The sequence below is a fragment of the Ranitomeya variabilis genome, chromosome 5 (genome assembly GCF_051348905.1).
Source record: "Ranitomeya variabilis isolate aRanVar5 chromosome 5, aRanVar5.hap1, whole genome shotgun sequence".
Classification (NCBI taxonomy): Eukaryota; Metazoa; Chordata; class Amphibia; order Anura; family Dendrobatidae; genus Ranitomeya; species Ranitomeya variabilis.
The window spans coordinates 628568862-628585116 of NC_135236.1; the positions used below are offsets into that span (position 1 = coordinate 628568862).

The 16255-nt window shown below is 39.9% G+C and overlaps 1 protein-coding gene across 31 annotated transcripts in view; it reads left to right on the plus strand.

Moving 5' to 3' along the window:
* Positions 1 to 16255, plus strand: part of LOC143776626 (protocadherin gamma-B1-like) — a 472349-nt gene that overhangs the window by 409337 nt on the left and 46757 nt on the right. The window contains exon 1 of one of the 31 annotated variants that reach the window (XM_077266191.1): positions 9970 to 12268. The exons of the other annotated variants lie outside the window; for them this stretch is intronic. Coding sequence (XP_077122306.1) covers positions 10283 to 12268 — 1986 coding nt within the window. The 5' untranslated portion in view covers positions 9970 to 10282. Of the gene's footprint in view, positions 1 to 9969; positions 12269 to 16255 lie in introns of those variants that run through there. 31 annotated transcript variants of the gene reach the window in all.

The following is a 16255-nucleotide window of genomic DNA, read 5'->3' on the forward strand; positions in this document are numbered from 1 at the left end:
TTTTGGTTTCCAAAATGAAGATTTTAGGACTTATTCAGATGACATATTACGTCCATAAGAAGTACAACTGTTCTTGTGATATATGTCATGGGGAAGGACTCCAAGTACTCACTTATCCCCTACCCTATGGACAGGCGATAAGTTGTAAATGTCAGTAAGTGCTCATAAATGTATGTATTTATTAAATCAGTTTAGTCTTATGATATGGTATACTTAATAATTACATGAAAAGCTAACAGTGAGCATGTCTGTTCTGTTCTTTATGGCATTTGTCCATTATTTTATTTTTAGAAGTGATTGTTGATGGTATAGACTTTTTAGAAGAATGTAATTAAGTGGTGCTAGATGGGCTACACTACCTATCACACTGCATAATGTTTTATCAAAAAATGGACGAACTGCACTGCAGCAATTATGTGGTAAATTTGTATTTACCTAGATTCAAGTATCAGAGGTTCACCTATAGCTTCTAGGACATAACTTGATGCCAGGAAATTGTTGCCCAATTATATAAGGTCATAAGGTCTAACTTATTTTCACAAATAAAGACACAAAAAAAATCTGCCAGAGGAAGAACAGTTATTTCTGACTGTCCCATAGACAATGAATGGAGTGGAGGAATGCTTTTTGAACCTTATCTCCAATCTTAACTCTTTATTGATTTATGTTCCTCAAAGATTAGATTTAGAATTAAATTTTGAGAAAATAATAAGTTGAAAATGTGCAAAAATTACAACATTAGCATTGGTAAAGTTGAACATACAAGTAAAGAATTACTTAGGCCTGTTCTTTAGGTTGTGTGACCACAGAAGTATAACAGCATACTGAAATGTATATATCTTAATGCACTGTCATTATTATTACTTTACATGTATATAGTTAATGCAGGGATCCATTACAGTATTTGGTCACTGCATTTTGGCTTGCATTGAGCACTCTACATTGGATTTGATTTTTTTGCTTCAAAGGTATGGTAGTACCATTTCATCAATGTATGGCAATTTTTTGGCATCATTCCAGTGGTGCCGGAACAGTGGATACTACACAAGATGTAATGTAGATTAAATGTTAAATATTAAATGTAGAGCTGTTACTGGCGAAACAAACATAAAGCTACAATTTTGTAAAGTTGGAAAAGGAACGTTGAGATAAACGATCTACATGGTTCATTTGGATGCATGAAAGTTTGATAAAAACTATGTAATTGGTTCCCACGATATGTCAAAATATTATATCACTGAATGCAATCATAGCTGCACTCTCACTTTCCTCCCCATCTGCCGTGATCTCCAACACTTTAAGCTGCAAACACAACAATCAGTATTGATTATGCAAAATATGAAGAAAGACAAAACGGATAGCTTGTCCTCTTTACAAGTAGCAGAGAAATGTCCTATAACATGATTGCCAGGCATACCAAAATGACCAAATAAACCAATGTCAATTGAATGACACTAAGGCAGATATTTCCTACTAAAGAGCAATAGGCAGCAGATCCGTCAGCTTACAATGGGGCTCTTGGTAAGGAGTCAGTTCCATTCTACGAAAAGACCAAATAGCAGTTAAAAATATTGTGATATTTGACTAAGAGCAGCCATGAAGGGATAAAACTGATTTATAGATATGAATCCACAATACTCATGAGTCGAAGAAGCGCTTCCTCATCGTCTGCCCTCCATATTCAGCAGTGACTAATGGACTACATGGTGTTGGTAGACAACTTACTATAACTATTATGAGGTCCATTAGCTTTGATGGACCAGGTGTGGTATGGTCCTGTCCCTTGTTTGGCTTTCCCGCACAACTTACATAATGCTCGTACAGTATATGTACAGCAGAAGACAGGACGATTTGTATGCAGCATGCCCATGTGCTGAGCCTGCCTCACACTTGGTGGATGCCAGATATATTCAATGGCTTAGAACTAATATTGATTTCAGCAGTTTAACCACATAGATTTAGTGGCGAACAGTGATCATGGCAGTAGTTAGACAGGGGGAAGCCCTCTGTCACCCCCACTGTGCCCCTGCATACACAATGGGAATGTACAATGGAAGCCAGTGGTCCATGGAAGGCCCAACTTTGGACCTTCTCTACGGGGTCCCTGGATTTCTATGTATGCCTCTAATAGGCTACTGTGTTTCTTCATGAATACATGCACATTATCAATTAAACCTGACCCCTCACTACTGAAAGAATGAATGCAATAGACTTTATTAAGGACTATCAAGAATATCAACAGCCTAAAACTAAGTTCCTTGGAGTCATTTTTTTTAAATTTTATTAAAGGGAATCTGTCAGCAGGATTTCACACCCCAAACTATTTATATGTGCATTTAACTCTTTCAAGGACAAGTCAAGCAATACCCTTACAGCAAATTCGTTCCTACCTTACTGAAAAGTTAGCATTTGAATTGATAGGCAAAAGAGGCTAATGAAGAACTATGGTAGATCTGAAGCCTCTGTCATTTCAGCTCTGTTCCACGCTCAGAGACGTCTTCTCTGCTTGACTGATGGCTCCTTTGTCTAAAGTAACACAGTATAGAGGCTGTCTGTCAAGCAGGAGGAGGCAGCTCAGGGTGCGGAAAAGAGCTGGAGTGACAGAGGCTTTGGATCTTCATTCTCATTTGTATATCAATTAAAACGCTGATTTCTCAGTAATGGAAGAATGGACTGGCCATGTAAAGGTATTGTTAGACTTGTCTTTGAAAGATGTACATGAGCATATAAATAGTTTGGGTTTGAAACGATGCTGACAGATTATCTTTTATGTATTTGTAGCACAACAATCTATTTTTAAAGCAGATAAAAAAATGTACTTCACACTGATTAGTGTCAAATCAATGTACTAATATAGTCAACACAGCATGAATGTATTTTAGAGGAGCAATTTGGAATTTTTCTCTTACTACTCACCAAACTTTGCTTTGCGACCTCTGATACATTTTATTTCCTAATTCTCATTTCAAATATTACATTAGAGTTTAGCTATGCACAGAAAAAATATTGTTTTGGTTATCAAATAAGTGAAGGATTACTCTAGAATTCTACTCTAATATTATCATATTTAATATCTTAATATTTGTACTGCAAAATGTTCTATACTCAGACAGCAATGAATCAGTCACTGATGCTGCAGTTCCCCATATTGGCCTCAGGGCGCCGCTGTTCACCAAAAAGGAAAATGTTCTGCAAAATCCAGAATCGCCTCCATGATGCAGACAGTGTTCAACTGCAAGAAGAAATACACAGCATTTCACACTGGGATGTGCCGGTACAGGAGTCAGAAAGAAGACGGATTATTTTCTGCTGGATTATAAATATAAGAAGGATTTTTACCATTATATTTCTGGTGAGAAGAAGGATGGCTGGATTACAACTGCAGGAAGGACAATCAGTGCAAGGACTCAGATGGCAAGTAATATTTCCCTTCTTATTTTCCTGGCTGTGTCATTCAGTCTCTGGTCAGATTCATTATTCTATTAATGAAGAATTAAGAAAAGGTTCTGTTGTGGGAAATCTAGCAAAGGATCTTGAATTAAATGTTAAGGATCTCTCCAGAAGGAAATTTCACATTGTGTCTGATCTGTCTAAGAAATATTTTACAATAAATCCGGATAATGGAAACCTGTACATTGCTCATAGGATAGACAGGGAGACATTGTGCAGAGCTGCAGCTGATTGTGTCCTTACATTTGATGCTGTGGTGGAAAATCCACTAAATGTCTTTAGTATAAAGATTAATATTCAGGACATAAATGATAATTCTCCAAAATTTGTGCATGAAAAATTCAGAATAGCAATGAGTGAATCAACCTCCCCAGGAAGAAGGTTTCTTTTACAAAAATCAGAAGATCTGGATGTCGGTGTTAATTCCCTGATAAGCTACAGACTCAGTGAGAACCAGTATTTTGCTCTTGGAGAGAAGGTCAGCACTGATGGCAGTGTATTTCCAGAGCTGATACTAGAGAAACCTCTAGACCGAGAGACACAGAACAAGCATGAACTCATCCTCACAGCTTCTGATGGAGGAAATCCTGTACAGACAGGCACTGCCCTAATTAATATCATTATCAATGATATCAATGATAATTCTCCAGTATTTACACAGGATGTATATAAAGTAACTGTCAGAGAAAATATACCGGTGAATTCTACAATTCTGCAGGTCAGTGCAAGTGATGAAGATGAAGGAGTCAATGCACAGATCATTTACTCTATTAGTACCACAGTAGATAATGTTCTTCTGGCTTTCATTATTGACTCACAAAGTGGGAAAATTACAACAAAAGGTCTCTTAGATTATGAAGTGACAAAATATTATGACATTTCTGTACAAGCAGAAGATGGAGGAGGCCTCGCTGCTCATGCTAAAGTTTTAATAGAAATGACAGATGAAAATGACAATGCTCCTGAGATATCTATAACCTCATCATCAGATCTTATTCCTGAAGATTGTCCCCCTGGTACTGTGGTGGCGCTGATCAAAGTTCATGATCCTGATTCAGGTGAAAATGGTGAAGTTCAATGTGTAATAGCAGGGAATTTACCATTTGAGTTAATATCAACAGGAACTTTTTATAAAGTTGCTACAAAAAGTAATCTAGACAGAGAAAAAATATCATCCTACAACATCACAATACAAGCATCAGATAAAGGTTCCCCAGAAATTACTTCTAGAAAGATTATTAAACTTGATGTGTCAGATGTCAATGACAATGCTCCAGTTTTTGAGAAATTAGGTTACACTGCATTTATCACTGAAAATAATTTACCAGGAGCTTCAATATTTAGTATTGAAGCAACAGATCTGGACAGTGAAGACAATGCAAAGATAACATATTATATCATGTCTAGAGGCAATGAAGAAGATCCTCTGTCTTTTTATATCTCCATGAATCCAGTCACTGGGGTCATCTATGCACAAAAACCATTTGATTATGAAAAGAATAGAGAATTTAACATCCAAATCATCGCCAGAGACAATGGATCTCCATCTCTGAACAGCAGTACAACACTAAGAATATGTATAGTAGACCAGAATGATAATTCTCCGGTCATTCTGTACCCATCACTAGAGACTGATAGCTCAACATTTGAGATGGTTCCTTGGACCTCTGAACAAGGCTCTTTAGTATCTAAGGTGGTGGCAGTGGACGCTGACTCTGGACACAATGCCTGGTTGTCTTACTTTCTGCAGTCATCAGAACCATCACTCTTCACCATTGACCAGCACACAGGAGAGATCAGGACATCACGTGGATTTCATGATAAGGACATCATGAAACATGGAATTGTGGTTCTAGTAAAAGACAATGGGATTCCCTCCCGCTCAGCATCAGTCACTCTAACCATGGTGGTTGCTGATCATATTAATCAGGTTCTTCCTAAGCTGAGCAGTCAGTCTAACAAAGAAGAATCTCAATCCAATCTACAATTCTACTTGGTAATCGCCTTGGCGCTGATTTCCTTTTTCTTCATGCTGACTGTGATTATTGCAGTTGTTTCCAAGTACAAAGAGTCCAAGGCATCTTCATTTGGGTCCTTGAGTACAAGTCTATATCCACAGGTTGATCCCAGATTTATTTCACAGTTTAACCCTGGAACATTACCTCTGCCGTATTCCTATGATGTTTGTGTAACTCTGGATCCAAGTGAGAGGGAATTCGCTTTCCTTAAACCTCAACACAATGTTCCTGTGGACAGTCTAATAGATGCCGATGACTCTGGCATTGTGAATGAAACTTTAAACCTAGGTCCACCTGTCGAAAATGTTATATCTCAGGTAGGTTTCTGAGATTGTAAATGGCTATGTTATCAGTTTTATTTATGAAAATGAAGATGTTTTAGAGATCAGCATTATTTGAGTTTTATTTGGGTTTTCAATTAATACTTTATTCTTCTATTAATAAGTTTTACATTTACTATTGTTACAAAATCCGGAAAAAAAACTAATAGTCATTCACCCTCATATTCTGAATATGCTGATCTCGTCAACGGCCTCAATGCAGTCCATGATTGAGCTCAACTGTGCAGTGCCATCTAGTAGATAACTTTGATCTCAGTATGTTACCTCTGCAGCCTGACAACAAGGACAGGGGCAATGGAGAATAGGCATTGCTGGCTCAGGGAAAGGTGTGTCTAATAGAAGAATTTAATATTTCTTATAAATGTAAGCTGATAGGAATTAAAAAAAATATTAATTCAAGTCGCAAATTGTTGTGTTGACTTTAGCAAGTGATTTATAAAGCTTGAACTGTATGGACTGCTCCATCATGTGTGGATAGTGCATGTTAATAGCCTAATGTGTTAAGTAATTGTACCGACACTATGCATTATATTATCAAATCACAGCTTTTACGTTTGTACCTACAAGTAGTATTTTTGCTCTAAACGAAACTATAAGTAACATTTGTGTAGAACCTTAAGCTTTAGCTATTATTTTATGCGACTTAAGCTACAACACCTTGCATGAAAATTGCACCAACTTTTGGCACAAATTTCCTATGCAGAGTACGGGAACTAATCAGTGGTATAAACTGAGAACTAAAGTCATTAAGACTGGAGCTTGTATGCCAGCCTTAATGAAGTCACAGCTGGTGCATGATGCACCTAATACATTAAGAGATTCATTCCTAGTAATGACTGTGTGCTTCAGCAGTGCACTTCAGCCAAAAATGTTACTCTGAAATAACATTACTGGCATAATTTACGCCACTAAACTGGCATAAAATTTGATTAATTTTCCCACCCAAGTTCTGCCCATTTTGGTGGAGCTAGCTGGGATCATCACCAAGCATGTAAACAGACCCTTATTGCACTTACGGAGGAACTGCTCAGTGTTCGACGATATCTCCACTCCTCCATGATAGGTCAAAAAATAAAAAAGGCACAAAGTGGTGTAAATCTATTTTTTCAATAGCATTTTATATTTATCTTCCAAGTGAAAAACATGGCTTTAAATACATAAACGTGAAACAAAATATCTTATTCACCCCGATAAGGCATATGGTGCACATTAAAGCCTTCCCTGTTACATTCACCATTTACAGAGATAATGGGGCTTGGAATGAATGAGGACTTTCTTGAAACTCAGTGTTTGTTGCTTTATCAGGGTAAATATGATATTTTGTTTCACATTTATGTATTTAAAGCCATGTTTCACAGTTGGAAGATGGATATAAAATTATATATAAAATAATATTGTAGAATTGATTTACACCGGTTTGTGCCTTTTTTCTCTACTGGCATAAAACCACGTAAAGTGGTCAAATGTTTGCACAACTTGACGAAAACTGGCCTTCATGAATTGGGCCCTTTGACTCCAGAGTTTAATGTCACATTCACACGTTGCGTTTTTGGTGATTTTTTTACATCAAAGTGGGTGAGAAATGCAGAAGTGTGGTGACGTGTTTCTATTATACTTTTCCTCTTATTGTTCCTCTCCTGGTTTTGGCTTGCGAATGCTGGAGCAAAAAACTCACCAAATACTCAAAGTGTGCACGAGTCCTAAAAATGCACCAAACTATCAGACAACATGATTTAATTACATAACAAAAAAATGGCAATTTTAAAAATCTGACCCAATATTTTTCTGCTTCTTGGGTAAAAAGGAACCTTACCTTTATCATTACTATGCTGCTCTAAAACAAGATGGCAGACTATGCTGACAGATCCACTTTAATTGTGCATTGGAAGCGCCTGCTAGTGATTAGTGATGTCTGAAAGATACTGTAGATCACTACCAAGTTCAACAGTACCTTGATTTGAGAATAATGCAGCAGTCATTGGCTACAATAAGTTCACAGTACCCTGCCAAATTGTTTATTTTTGTGTTATTTTGCACAATAAAGATATTATATGGAGCCACTAACTTCTTCATTGGAGGTTAATGGTCCAGATGATAGTACAACCCAACACATGCTAAGTTGCATGTGCTGTCACGGGTACTGTGCACATATCCTTTTTATTAAAATGGGAATTGTACATGCTACCTGATTGTGGATGCATCTCGGCAGATAAGCCTGCTTTCTTGACCATTGCATGACTTGCGGGCAGCCACCAATTGTCAGTAATTATGCCCCTGGATGAGCCACTAGAGCGAGTATAAAGCATCACAACCAGAATTTTTTAAAAAGCAGTACCTATAATTAAAGCACTACCCATTTAGATGGAGACGTTTATTCTCAGCGAGGAAAGGAAGTGTAGGACCTGGTATACGAGAGATGCCATAAAGTGGCTACCAGGTACACATAAAATTGGCCATTTTTATGCGCTAAACGCTCTCATTTTTCATATTTCTAGTGCAGTAATGCAGTTCAATTTTCGTGTTTCATATTTGCATGTTTCAGCGCTGCAGTGTGCTGCCTTATTTACTTGACTATAATTAAAGCACAACATAGCAAGGTCAGAATCGGGCCTATTTTAGAGAAGCAATCTTAGAACTGCTTTGTACCACTTACCCTAGTGCACAATAAAAATAAAGGCAATTGTTGTTTTCTAATTTTATTATACAACATGTAATATATATATATATTGATGTTGAATTAAGCAGTATTAAAGTCTTACCATTATAAATATACTTTAGAAAAACATATTGTTAGGTATCGAGTTCCCACCGCTGCACAGGGGGATCTCAAACCATGTCCGCTGCGTTCTCCCATTCTCCTCCAGCCGCAGTGGAGCCTGCTCAGCAGAGACGTCAGTCCCAGCGTCTGGCTCAAGCTGATACTGTGCGCTTGGGTACTGCTACCTTTCCAGGCTCAGCCTTTGTAGCCAGCACTGATCAGCAGCGAGCAGGTGTTTCAGGGATTATGTCCTGCTTTTCCCACACTGATCATGCCCACGGGACGACCTCCAATTGGAGGTCAGGGGTCACATGATCAGGTCCTGTTGCTGCTACTATTGGACCATCAGGAAGGTCCCGAAGTGCTACTACTATAAAAGGTTTGCATGGCCGCTCGGCCATGCGCTAGTGTAAACTTATTAACTTGTGTGTGGATGTATACCTGTCGATGGATGAAAGCTCCGAATCATTCCCATCCTAGTGTTGTTGCCTGCTCGCGAATGGTAGAGCTACCTAGCGCCTGATAGTGCTACCCTGCACAATTGCACAAGTTGCTGAATCCAGTTAGCAGCGACCGCCAGAGCGGCGCCGTGCGCAGATAGTGCGCATTCCTGGCCCTAGTTCGGTTGGTTAGTAGCATCCCCCAGAGTGGCGCTGCATGCACTCCTGTGTGGTAAATATTTACTTTAGTTGTTTACCTGGCACAGCAATAGTGGTGTCGAGCGCAAGAGATCTAGAGGGACTCTTACCCTGAGTCTTGGGGCAGAGTTCTGTGTTGCCTTGCTTGCGCTCTCTGTGCGGTATCATGGCCCTGTGATGCAACAGGGTTCGCTTCATTCCGGGTGAAGCTAACGCATGTGTATACTCACATTATACAGCCATATAGTCGGTCATTACCAAGTAGCAGGTGTCTTAGTTGCACGGTGGGCTCCAGACTGCGAACGCACCTTACATAATCTCTAATTATTATTTGGTGCGTTCCGCCAGTCTTAAAACATACATGCACACATTTGTAAGTGGTATCTTAGCAATAAACCTATTACTGACTCTGCAGTTCCCCATATTGGCCTCAGAGCGCCGCTGTTCACCAAAAAGGAAAATATTCAGTAAATCCAGAATCGCCTCCATGATGCAGACAGTGTTCAACTGCAAGAAGAAATACACAACATTTCACACTGGGATGTGCCGGGTACAGGACTCAGAAAGAAGACGGATTATTTTCTGTTGGATTATAAATATAAGAAGGATTTTTACTATTATATTTCTGTGAGAAGAAGGATGGCTGGATTACAACTGCAGGAAGGACAATCAGTGCAAGGACTCAGATGGCAAGTAATATTTCCCTTCTTATTTTCCTGGCTGTGTCATTCAGTCTCTGGTCAGATTCATTATTCCATTAATGAAGAATTAAGAAAAGGTTCTATTGTGGGAAATCTAGCAAAGGATCTTGAATTAAATGTTAAGGATCTCTCCAGAAGGAAATTAAGAATTGTGTCTGATCTGTATGAGAAATATTTCAAATAAATTCAGATAATGGAAACCTATACATTGCTGATAGGATAGACAGGGAGACATTGTGTGAAGCTGCAGCTGATTGTGTCCTTACGTATGATGCAGTGGTGGAAAATCCACTAAATGTCTTTAGTATAAAGATTAATATTAAGGATATAAAGAGACAATCCTCCTAAATTTATTCTTGAAATAGTTGAAATAGAAATGAGTGAATCTACCTCCCCAGGAAGAAGGTTTGTTTTACAAAAAGCAGAAGATCTGGATGTCGGTGTTAGTTCCCTGATAAGCTACAGACTCAGTGAGAACCAGTATTTTGCTCTTGGAGAGAAGGTCAGCACTGATGGCAGTGTATTTCCAGAGCTGATACTAGAGAAACCTCTAGACCGAGAGACACAGAACAAGCATGAACTCATCCTCACAGCTTCTGATGGAGGAAATCCTGTACAGACAGGCACTGCCCTAATTAATATCATTATCACTGACTTCAATGACAATTCTCCAGTATTTACACAGGATGTATATAAAGTAAGTGTCAGAGAAAATATACCGGTGAATTCTACAATTCTGCAGGTTAGTGCAAGTGATGAAGATGAAGGAGTCAATGCACAGATCACTTACTCTATTAGTACCACATCAAATAATATTCTTCTTGCCTTTACTATTGATTCCAAGAATGGAGAAATTAGAACAAGGGGACGCTTAGATTATGAAGTCAATAAGTTTTATGAAATTTCCCTACAAGCCAAAGATGGAGGAGGCCTCGCTGCTCATGCTAAGATTTTAATAGAAATAGCAGATGAAAATGACAATGCTCCTGAGATATCTATAACTTCATCATCGGATCTTATTTCTGAGGATTCTGCCCCTGGTACTGTGGTGGCACTGATCAAAGTTCATGACCGTGACTCTGGAGAAAATGGTGAAGTTCAATGTATAATAATAGGGGACTTACCATTTGAACTAATGTCATCAACAGGAAATTTTTATAAACTTGTTACAAAAAGTAATCTAGATAGAGAAAACATATCATCTTACACCATCACAATACAAGCATCAGATAAAGGTTCTCCTGAAAATATGTCTAGAAAAGTTATTAGGCTTGATGTGTCAGATGTCAATGACAATGCTCCAGTGTTTGAGAAGTTAGGTTACACTGCATTTATACCAGAAAATAATTCACCAGGAGCCTCAATATTTAGTATTCAAGCAAGAGATCTGGACACTGATGACAATGCAAAGATAACTTATATAATAATAACTAGAGGAAATGGAAATGAGCCCTTATCTTCCTCCATCTCCATGAATCCAGTAACTGGAGTGATTTATGCTCAAAGGTCATTTGATTATGAGAAGTATAAGGAATTTAATATCCAAATTATCGCCACAGACAATGGATCTCCATCTCTGAACAGCAGTACAACACTAAGAATATGTATAGTAGACCAGAATGATAATTCTCCAGTCATTCTGTACCCATCACCAGAGGTTGACAGCTCAACATTTGAGATGGTTCCTTGGACCTCTGAACAAGGCTCTTTAGTATCTAAGGTGGTGGCAGTGGACGCTGACTCTGGACATAATGCCTGGTTGTCTTACTTTTTACAGTCACCAGAACCATCACTCTTCACCATTGACCAGCACACAGGAGAGATCAGGACATCACGTGGATTTCATGATAAGGACATCATGAAACATGGAATTGTGGTTCTAGTAAAAGACAATGGGATTCCCTCCCGCTCAGCATCAGTCACTCTAACCATGGTGGTTGCTGATCATTTTCATCAGGTTCTTCCTGAGCTGAGCAGTCAGTCTAACAAAGAAGAATCTCAGTCCAACCTACAATTCTACTTGGTGATCGCCTTGGCACTGATTTCCTTTTTCTTCTTGTTGACTGTGATTATTGCAGTTGTTTCTAAGTACAAAGAGTCTAAGTCATCGTCATTTGGTGCCTTGAGTACAAGTCTATATCCACAGGTCGATCCCAGATTTATTTCACAATTTCACCCTGGGACATTACCTCTGCCATATTCCTATGATGTTTGTGTAACTCTGGACCCAAGCGAGAGGGAATTTGCTTTCCTTAAACCCCAACACAATGTTCCTGTGGACAGTCTAATAGATGCCGATGATTCTGGAATAGGAAATGAAAATACTGGAGATGTTGTATCTGGAGATAGCCATTTGATTCAGGTATGTATTTGTTATATGATTACTGGTCGTTTTCTACTTTTAATCATTATTAGTGGCAATGAACGGCTATTAAATAGAATGCACCCATTAAATCAAACCACCATAGTGAAATATTTTGTTTTTGCTATTCTTTTTATCTGAATACTGTTTTATGTATGTGGATTTTTTTAATAACATTTCTGTAATATTTACTTCAGTTCTCCTATTACTTTAACACATCTATTAAAGGGGTTTCCTCTTCATGGACTCTACAAAGTAGTCCGCCTTGCAAAATAAAAATAACAGGTCTGCTGCAGTGTCACCTTGCCAGTGATGCCGATGCTGCTTCTGCTGGGGTTCAGGTGACATTATTAGGCCACATAAGCCTTGCAGCCATTCATGCAGTAACTATTGGGCTGCTGGCTGTCACTTCTTCCGCTTGTCTGACATTCGCCGCAGGAGAGTGAGAGCACGGCAGCCCTGTAGCTGCCACTGATTGGCTGCAGGGATCACATGGCCTAACAATGTCACATGACCCACAACCATGTTGGGGGTTATTTAGTGCGTTAGATCACACCTTGTTGCTTAATTAGGATACCTCAGTAGTAGGCGGTTGTAACTCGCCTTTTATAGTGCCGGGTTAACTATAAAGATAGATTACATTTGTGAATTTTAGTACTGCAGAGAAGACCCATGTTTGGTGCTGGTTCTGAGAGAATATAGTTTTCTTTTCTCTATGCTTCCATGCACATTGTTCCTGTTCATTGTTCACCAATCACAGCAGCCATATTCCCTGAACAGATTCATTCTGCTCATTGTCTGCCGGATGGTTCATTCATAATGAGCACTCACTGATCAAAACTGCCAAAAAAGAATATCTGTTTTTTTTGCAGCCCCTAGCAACCAATCAGATCGCAGCTGTCACCTTTTAACCCCTTTCTGACATCAGACGTACTATCCCATCGAGGTGGGGTGGGCCCGTATGACCACCGACGGGATAGTACGTCATACGCGATCGGCTGCGCTCACGGGGGGAGCGCGGCCGATCGCGGCCGGGTGTCAGCTGCATATCGCAGCTGACATCCGGCACTATGTGCCAGGAGCGGTCACGGACCGCCCCCGGCACATTAACCCCCGGCACACCGCGATCAAACATGATCGCGGTGTACCGGCGGTATAGGGAAGCATCGCGCAGGGAGGGGGCTCCCTGTGGGCTTCCCTGAGACCCCCGGAGCAACGCGATGTAATCGCGTTGCTCCGAGGGTCTCCTACCTCCGTCCTCGCCGCAGGTCCCGGATCCAAGATGGCCGCGGCATCCGGGTCCTGCAGGGAGGGAGGTGGCTTACCGAGTGCCTGCTCAGAGCAGACACTTGGTAAGCCTGCAGCCCTGCACAGCAGATCGCAGATCTGACAGAGTGCTGTGCACACTGTCAGATCAATGATCTGTAATGTCCCCCCCTGGGACAAAGTAAAAAAGTAAAAAAAAAATTCCCCACATGTGTGTAAAAAAAAATAAAAAAAATATCCTAAATAACGAAAAAAAACATATATATTATTCCCATAAATACATTTCTTTAGCTAAATAAAATTAAAAAAAACAATAAAAGTACACATATTTAGTATCGCCGCGTCCATAACGACCCAACCTATAAAACTGCCCCAGTAGTTAACCCCTTCAGTAAACACCGTAAGGAAAAAAAAAAAAAAAACGAGGCAAAAAACAACGCTTTATTATCATACCGCCGAACAAAAAGTGGAATAACACGCGATCAAAAAGACTGACATAAATAACCATGGTACCGCTGAAAACGTCATCTTGTCCCGCAAAAAAATGAACCACCATAAAGCTTCATCAGCAAAAAAATAAAAAAGTTATAGTCCTGAGAATAAAGCGATACCAAAATAATTATTTTTTCTATAAAATAGTTTTTATCGTATAAAAGCGCCAAAACATAAAAAAAGATATAAATGAGATATCGCTGTAATCGTACTGACCCGACGAATAAAACTGCTTTATCAATTTTACCAAACGCGGAACGGTATAAACGCCTCCCCCAAAAGAAATTCATGAATAGCTGTTTTTTGATCACTCTGCCTCACAAAAATCGGAATAAAAAGCGATCAAAAAATGCCTCGTGTCCGAAAATGATACCAATAAAAACGTCAACTCGTCCCGCAAAAAACAAGATCTCACATGACTCTGTGAACTAAAATATGGAAAAATTACAGCTCTCAAAATGTGGTAACGCAAAAAATATTTTTTGCAATGAAAAGCGTCTTTCAGTGTGTGACGGCTGCCAATCATAAAAATCCGCTAAAAAACCCGCTATAAAAGTAAATCAAACCCCCCTTCATCACCCCCTTAGTTTGGGAAAAATAAAAACATAAAAAAATGTATTTATTTCCATTTTCCCATTAGGGTTAGGACTAGAGTTAGGGCTAGGGTTAGGGTTAGGGCAAGGGTTAGGACTAGGGTTAGGGTTAGGGCTAGGGTTAGGGCTAGGGTTGGGGCTAGGGTTAGGGCTAGGGTTAGGGCTAGGGTTGGGGCTAGGGTTAGGGCTAGGGTTAGAGTTGGGGCTAGGGTTAGGGCTAGGGTTAGAGTTAGGGCTAGGGTTAGGGCTAGTGTTACGGCTAGTGTTAGGGCTAGTGATAGGGCTAGGGTTATTGCTAGGGTTAGGGCTAGGGTTAGGGTTGGGGCTAGGGTTGGGGCTACAGTTAGGGTTGGGGCTAAAGATAGGGTTAGGGTTTGGATTACATTTACGGTTGGGAATAGGGTTGGGTGTGTCTGGGTTAGAGGAGTGGTTAGGGTTACTGTTGGGATTAGGGTAAGGGGTGTGTTTGGATTAGGGTTTCAGTTATAATTGGGGAGTTTCCACTGTTTAGGCACATCAGGGGCTCTCCAAACGGGACATGGCATCCGATCTGAATTCCAGCCAATTCTGCGTTGAAAAAGGAAAACCGTGCTCCTTCCCTTCAGAGCTCTCCCGTGTGCCCAAACAGGGGTTTACCCCAACATATGGGGTATCAGCGTACTCAGGACAAATTGGACATCATCTTTTGGGGTCCAATTTCTCCTGCTACCCTTGGGAAAATACAAAACTGGGGGCCAAAAAATAAGTTTTGTGGGAAAAAAAGATTTTTTATTTTCACGGCTCTGCGTTGTAAACTGTAGTGAAACACTTGGGGGTTCAAAGTTCTCACAACACATCTAGATAAGTTCCTTGGGGGGTCTAGTTCCCGATATGGGGTCACTTTTGGGGGGTTTGTACTGTTTGGGTACATCAGGGGCTCTGCAAATGCAACGTGACACCTGCAGACCAATCCATTTAAGTCTGCATTCCAAATGGCGCTCCTTCCCTTCCGAGCTCTGTCATGTGCCCAAACAGTGGTTCCCCCCCACATATGGGGTATCAGCGTACTCAGGACAAATTGGACAACAACGTTTGGGATCCAATTTATCCTGATACCCTTGTGAAAATACAAAACTGGGGGCTAAAAAATCATTTTTGTGAAAAAAAAAAGAATTTTTATTTTCACGGCTCTGCGTTATAAACTGTAGTGAAACACTTGGGGGTTCAAAGCTCTCAAAACACATCTAGATAAGTTCCTTAGGGGGTCTACTTTCCAAAATGGTGTCACTTGTGGGGGTTTTTAATGTTTAGGCACATCAGGGGCTCTCCAAACGCAACATGGCATCCCATCTTAATTCCAGTCAATTTTGCATTGAAAAGTAAAATAGCGCTCCTTCCCTTCCGAGCTCTGCCATGCGCCCAAACAGTGGTTTACCCCCACATATGGGGTATCGTCGTACTCAGGACAAATTGCACAACAACTTTTGTGGTCTAATTTCTTCTCTTACCCTTGGGGAAATAAAAAAATTGGGGCGAAAAGATCATTTTTGTGAAAAAATATGATTTTTTATTTTTACGGCTCTGCATTATAAACTTCTGTGAAGCACTTGTTGGGTCAAAGTGCTCAACACACATCTAGATAAGTTCCTTAAGGGGT